At 51.1% G+C, this 7093-nt stretch overlaps 2 gene segments (V, D, J or C); both read right to left on the bottom strand.

The window, feature by feature from the left end:
• Window positions 1–982: 982 nt before the first annotated feature.
• On the bottom strand, window positions 983–3400 carry LOC117885519. The segment is given in 3 exon segments: window positions 983–1299; window positions 3060–3191; window positions 3286–3400. Coding segments are annotated over 3 exon segments (495 nt in total).
• On the bottom strand, window positions 3374–6657 carry LOC117885518 (the record flags this gene model as incomplete). The annotated part of the segment is given in 4 exon segments: window positions 3374–3420; window positions 4620–4684; window positions 4880–5189; window positions 6648–6657. Coding segments are annotated over 4 exon segments (432 nt in total), but the record flags the coding sequence as incomplete, so codon positions are not given.
• Window positions 6658–7093: the final 436 nt, after the last annotated feature.

Genomic DNA, 7093 nt, shown 5'->3' with positions numbered 1-7093 from the left:
TGGGCGTTCTCTGCAGCACAGGCCCATCAGGACTTGCCGCAGAAATGGGTGACAAAGCCCATGAATTATAGGGTTACAAACTGACGGCAGGCGTTTATTCACCCCTGGGGTTGGAGGGGAAAGTTCTCAGGGGACTGGCTGGTCACTGCTCAGACCCAGGGGCTGGAGGGGAAAGTTCTCAGGGGACTGGCTGGTCACTGCACAGACCCAGGGGCTGTGGATTGTATCTCCGGGTGCAGCCTGGGCAGAGAGAAGGACAGATAAAAACAGTTAGCTGGTGGTCCTGTTTGCCTAGCCACCTCTTATAGGAGACACAAAATATGTTGTGATTTATTATTTCTCTTAGGAATCTAGACAGAGAGTCAGACTGTCCCTTACTGAGGGTGTGTGCTGGGCCGTTCTCAGTGCGGTGGGATCCGGAGTGTATTTTGGATAAGGGAAATAATAATAATAATAATAAATTAATACAAGAAGATTCCCTGAAAGAACACAATCCCAGAGACTTGACTTCTGGGCCTGTTTGTATTTGCATGACTTGGTGATGGAAGAGTCTCAGGTCCTGCTCGAGTTTTGCCTCATAAAGGGGAAATTGCTTGTTTGTTTTTGGTAAAAGAAATGAACATATGGGTTAACCATATGGAAATATAAATATTCATAAGATAGGGTGAATCTCAGCTCTGCAGCTCCGGCCCACGAGCAGCGGGGCTGTGAGGGGGAGGGGCCGGTTCACGGGGTCCCATGGGGCTGGGACACCCGCTAGCGCTGGGAGAGAGTTGGGACTGAATCCCCTTCCCAGCAGTGACCGGCTCCTCTGAACTGGCAGGTTTAGCCGTATGGAGAAGGGGCCAGTTGCTCATTGCTTCGCTCCCTGGAGATCCCCTGTTAACTCCAATGAGAAGAGCCATTTGTGTGAGGCGAGCAGTGCTCTGGGGTGGGGGACGTAGTCAGGGCATTAAAGAGTTAATCCGCGATGTCAGAGTTTTCAATCCTCACGCACCTTCCCCCTCTTGCGCCCAAGGCAGGAGAGTTTTCCTTGTGTCGTTGCTGTCCGCAGCTCTGGTTTTTGTATGAGAAGCCACAGGTTTCCTCTCACTGTGTCTTTTGCACAGTGATACAGGGCAGTGTCCTTGGGCTTCAGGCCGGTCATTTGCAGATACAGAAGGTTGTTGGGATTATCCCTGGAAATGGTGAATCGCCCTTGAACAGCCGGCGAATACCACTGGCTCGATCCATCCGTATTAATCTGAGCCACCCACTCCAGCCCCTTCCCAGGAGCCTGATGGACCCAATGCATATGCACTATGCACTAAGATCCACAAACCTGGAAATCCTGGACGCCCCATCATCTCGGGCATTGGCACTCTCACTGAAGGACTGTCTGGATATGTGGACTCCCTACTCAGACCCTACGCCACAAGCACTCCCAGCTATCTCCGTGACACCACAGATTTCCTGAGAAAACTACAATGCATTGGTGACCTCCCAGAAAACACCATCCTAGCCACCATGGATGTAGAGGCTCTCTACACAAACATCCCACACACAGATGGAATACAAGCTGTCAGGAACAGTATCCTGATAATGACACAGCACAACTTATTGCTGAGCTCTGTGACTTTATCCTCACGCACAATTATTTCAAATTTGGTGACAATATATACCTCCAGACTAGTGGCACCGCTATGGGCACCCGCATGGCCCCACAATATGCCAACATTTTTATGGCTGACCTGGAACAACACTTCCTCAGCTCTCGTCCACTCATGCCCCTTCTCTACCTACGCTATATTGATGACATCTTCATCATCTGGACCCATGGAAAGGAGACCCTGGAAGAATTCCACCATGATTTCAACAGCTTCCACCCCACCATCAACCTCAGCCTGGACCAATCTACACGGGAGGTCCACTTCCTAGACACCACTGTACAAATAAGCGATGGCCACATTAACACCACCCTATACCGAAAACCCACCGACCGCTACGCCTACCTTAATGCCTCCAGCTTCCACCCCGGTCACAACACACGATCCATCGTCTACAGCCAAGCACTGAGGTACAATCGCATCTGCTCCAACCCCTCAGACAGAGATCAACACCTACAAGATCTTCACCAAGCATTCTCAAAACTACGATACCCACACAAGGAAATAAAGAAACAAATCAACAAAGCCAGACGTGTACCCAGAAGCCTCCTGCTACAAGACAGGCCCCAAAAAGAAACCAACAGAACTCCACTGGCCATCACCTACAGTCCTCAGCTTAAACCTCTCCAACGCATTGTCAGTGATCTACAACCCATCCTAGACAATGATTCCTCACTCTCACAGACCTTGGGAGGCAGGCCAGTCCTCGCCCACAGACAACCTGCCAACCTTAAGCATATTCTCACCAGCAACCACGCACCGCACCATAACAGCTCTAACTCAGGAACCAACCCATGCAACAAACCTCGATGCCAACTCTGCCCACATATCTACACCAGCAACACCATCACAGGACCTAACCAGATCAGCTACAACATCACCGGCTCATTCACCTGCACGTCCACCAATGTTATATATGCCATCATATGCCAGCAATGCCCCTCTGCTATGTACATTGGCCAAACTGGACAGTCACTACGCAAGAGGATAAATGGACACAAGTCAGATATCAGGAATGGCAATATACAAAAACCTGTAGGAGAACACTTCAACCTCCCTGGCCACACAATAGCAGATGTAAAGGTAGCCATCTTACAGCAAAAAAACTTCAGGACCAGACTCCAAAGAGAAACTGCTGAGCTCCAGTTCATTTGCAAATTTGACACCATCAGATCAGGATTAAACAAAGACTGTGAATGGCTATCCAACTACAGAAGCAGTTTCTCCTCCCTTGGTGTTCACACCTCAACTGCTAGCAGAGCACCTCACCCTCCCTGATTGAACTAACCTCGTTATCTCCACACTGATTTATACCTGCCTCTGGAGATTTCCATTACTTGCATCTGAAGAAGTGAGGTTCTTACCCAGGAAAGCTTATGCTCCCAATACTTCTGTTAGTCTCAAAGGTGCCACAGGACCCTCTGTTCCAATGCATATGGTGGCTGCTGAAGGTGAACCCAGAGGCTTTGCAGGAGAGGCAGAGAGAGTCTCCGGGGTTTTTCACATCCCCTCCAGACTTCACCAGCTGCACCTGGGACTGGACACCTGCAAGTAAAGACATGTTACAAGTATCGGTATAAAAACAGCATTAATGTTATAGTCTTTGAGCTCTGCCATTTAAGTGGGGAGAACAAAATACTTTCCAAAGATGCTACAATGAAAACAATTGCGATCCAAAGCCTCATTTCCCGGGTGCTGGAAGGGAAAGTTCTCAGGGGACTGGCTGGTCACTGCACAGACCCAGGGGGCTGCAGATTGTGTCTCCGGGTGCAGCCTGGGCAGAGAGAGGCACAGATTTAAACAGGAAATTCTCCACCTCATTTGCATATCCCGCTCCTTATAAGGAACCCAAACTCAGGGCCAGCTCTAGGTTTTTTGCCGCCCCAAGCAAAAAGAAAATTGGACACTCCCCCACCCCCTTTTTTTTGCCTTTTACACATGTTTGCATATTGGGGCAATAATCGCAGAATATAATCACACATCAGCATGTTTAGCTGACTCTGTTGCTGCAAATTTTAGAGCAGAAAGTCCAAGGAAAATCTTTAGCTGCTGCTCTGCTTCTCCGCAGAGCCTTTCTGAACAGCTCTTTGCCTCACTGATATTCCCATCACCCGGACAAAGGACACAGGACAGGACTGGGCTCTCCATGGCTCTAGCAGAGGCTGGACCTGGCTAATGTCCCCCCCCCCCACACACACACACACACTCCCAGCTCAGCAGCACAGTCAGCCCCCCCTTCGCCTTCCTCTCCCCCCCGCCCCCCCTTGCCTTTTTCCTTTTTTCCTTTGCGGTTTAAGGCTGAACGTTACTGTGGGTTTTCCTTGCTCAACTCTCCTTCTTGGCACATGGTCAATTTCAGCCTTGTTTCCCAGCCTGGCCTCCTCTCCCATGCTGACAGCAGAAAGAGGTGTGGGGCAGCCCTCCCTGCAGCCACTCGCTGCTGAACTTTTCAACTCCACTAATTTCAACACTGGTTAGATCTCTGTAACCATCGTATGTTTGCTGCAGTTTGATTGCTCAGACTTTCCGCGAGTGGCATTGACAGATCAATGTATAGTAATAAAGGATCTCACTTCCTGCTCCTTGGGGGAGCTGGATTTTTTTTTTCCTGGCGCAATTTAATTTTCAATGAGCCATTTTCCTATTTTCTTCTTCGGAGTAAATGATACATGTTCTTTAACAAGTGAAAGATCACTGAGTTTTAACAGCTTTGATTTACCAGATGTTCGTATCAGCCTGCATGCAACTCCCAAGATCAGTTTGACTAATTGCACTGTTTTATTTCAGCTCAAAGAGGAACTAAAGATTTTCCTTGGACTTTCTGCTCTGAAATTTGCAGCAACAGAGTCAACTAAACATGCTGATGTGTGATTATATTCTGCGATTATTTCCCCAATATGCAAACATGTAAAAGCCAAAAAAAAAGGGGCGGGGGAGCGTCCAAAATTTTTTTTCTTTGGAGCGGCAAAAAACCTAGAGCCGTCCCTGACTGAGTGATCCCTGCACCATAGGCTGAGCTGGGCCTGGTGCCGCCATGGGTGACACTGCAAGGGAATGAAAGTGTTAACACCTGCTAGCAGGTTCTCATTACCTCTATGCCCGGCCTCACTGCTGTGCCTCTCGCGGAAATGTTTGTGGATCTGCTGCCCTCCTTTGGTGACCGGGAAAGGGGCGATTCCACAGCCTGGGTTTTTGTATTACCACAAGTAGGTTTTGTGTCACTGTGTAAAATAATATCACTTGCACAGTAATAGCGAGCGGTGTCCTCGGGCTTCAGGCCGGTCATTTGCAGATACAGCTCACTCTTGGAATTATCCCTGGAGATGGTGAATCGGCCTTTAATGGAGTTTGCATAGCGTGTGGTGCTACCATCCGTGCTAATCTCAGAGACATACTCCAGCCCCTTTCCGGGAGCCTGACGGACCCAGCTCATGTAGTAGCTGCTGAAGGTGAACCCGGAGGCTTTGCAGGAGAGGCGGAGAGAGTCTCCGGGCTTTTTCACATCCCCTCCGGACTCCACCAGCTGGATCTCGGACCGGACACCTGGGAATAAACAGACACTTAGAAAACAGATGTAGAACAATAAATCTTTTGCCTCTGTAATGTGTTCATGGGTAGGAAAATACCTTCCCAGGCTGCTACAGTGAAAACTAAGTGGACCCAAAGATTCATTTTCCCTGGTCTGACAGGGGCAAGTTCTATGGGAGAGTCTCTGGGAACAGCTCAGATCCAGGGGCTGCGGATTGTCTCTCCGGGTGCAGCCTGGGCAGAGAGAGACAGATTTAAACAGGAAACTGTCACCCCTATTTGCATATTCTCTTCCTTATAGGTAGGGTGACCAGACAGCAAGTTAAAAAATCGGTTCAGGGAGTGGGGGGTAATAGACGCCTATATAACACAAAGCCCCAAATATCGGGACTGTCCCTATAAAATCGGGACATCTGGTCACCCTACTTATAGGAGGCTGAAATGTCTTCCTTTAGTGGTCTTCCTTATATATGTAAGGGGACTGTTGCCCCCTTACTAACACTCAGTGGGGTGTTTTGGTGGGCTACCTCCCAGCACTAAAAGGGGAGGGGTCAATGGGAAATCGGGACCCTGAGGCTGACAGTCCCCAGGGGCAATGGGGAGAGGCCAATGCTCCAGGTCAGCCTGATTGACAGGGCGGGCAGCTAATCAGAGAGTCAGGAGGCCAGGGTGGGTCCCGTCCTCGGTGTGAACTGGAATGGCCTGAGTCAGACAGAGTGGGGCCGAGCTAAGGGGAGAGCAGGGGCCTGAGCTGAGCTGGGAGCAGAGCTGCAGCCCCAAAGCCAGAGCACAGCCCAGAGAGAGCAGAGCTGTGCTGGGGGCAGAGCTGCAGCCCCAAAGCCAGAGCACAGCCCAGAGAGAGCAGCACTGCCCTGGGGGCAGAGCTGCAGCAACCGGAGCCAGAGGGGCCAGACAAGCAGCCAGGGAGCTGGAGGCAGAGCAGCAGCAGCAGCTGAGCTGAGGCTGAGTGGAGCTGGAGCTGGGGCTGGAGCTGGGGCTGGATCCGTCCGGAGCCGGGTGTGGGGAGCAGCTGTGGAGAGCGGGGATGGGGGACCCTGGGCAGTGGGCCCAGCACAGGGAGACGCCTCAGCCAAGAGGCTCTGCAGGCCAGACTGGGAGGGGGATCGTAACCCCGACCGGGCGGGGGCGACGCTGGGCAGAAGGGTCCTGCCACCTAGAGCCTGAGAGCGTGTGGCCACCGCCAGAGCAAGTGTCCAACCCGCAGTGTCCCTGCAGCAGAGCCAGGGTCTGAGAAGGAGCCTGGGACCTACAAGGAACAGACTGTGACCTGCCCTGACATTGCAGAGACACTGGTTGTGATGTTCCCGGCCACAGAGCGGGGTGATGTGTTTTCCTTTCACCTTTCCCATTAATCCTTATTCTTTTTTTAAAATTAATTGTTAATTAAACAACTTGTTTAAATTGTATGAAATGATCAGTGGGTCAGGGAGGTGCCCAGTGCAGAGAGAGTACCCCGGAGTGGGGACACCCTAGCCCCTGTCCTGGGTGACCACAGCAGGGTTGGGGGTCGAGCCCCCCAGGAATCCTGGGCCCAGCCTTGTCGGGGTTACGAGGACTCTGCCAGACAGGAGAGTGGAAGGGGAGTCCTCAAGGGCAGGGAGGCTTCTGGGTAAAGGAAGTGGGAGCGAGGACTCAGATCCTTTCGCTAGCCCACTTCACCGGGGTAGTGCAGAAGCCAGGAAAGTTCCCCGCAATAGCGGGACCATTCCCCTGCTTACATATATTCTAGGGCAAGGGACAATGGTTCAGATGGTCTCCTTTCATCCCAGAACAGTGCGCTGGGATCCTGTTTATACATTTGGATAAGAAAAGATGAACCAGATGCTCGCACTGAAGACAATTTCCCTGACACGACCTCAGGGCCCGATTGCTGTCAGTTTGTATAGGGTGTGGGAGAC

Source organism: Trachemys scripta, chromosome 12 (assembly GCF_013100865.1).
Source record: "Trachemys scripta elegans isolate TJP31775 chromosome 12, CAS_Tse_1.0, whole genome shotgun sequence".
Classification (NCBI taxonomy): Eukaryota; Metazoa; Chordata; order Testudines; family Emydidae; genus Trachemys; species Trachemys scripta.
The sequence above is the reverse complement of the archived record's forward strand: the minus strand, read 5'-3'. Positions and strand labels throughout refer to the sequence as shown.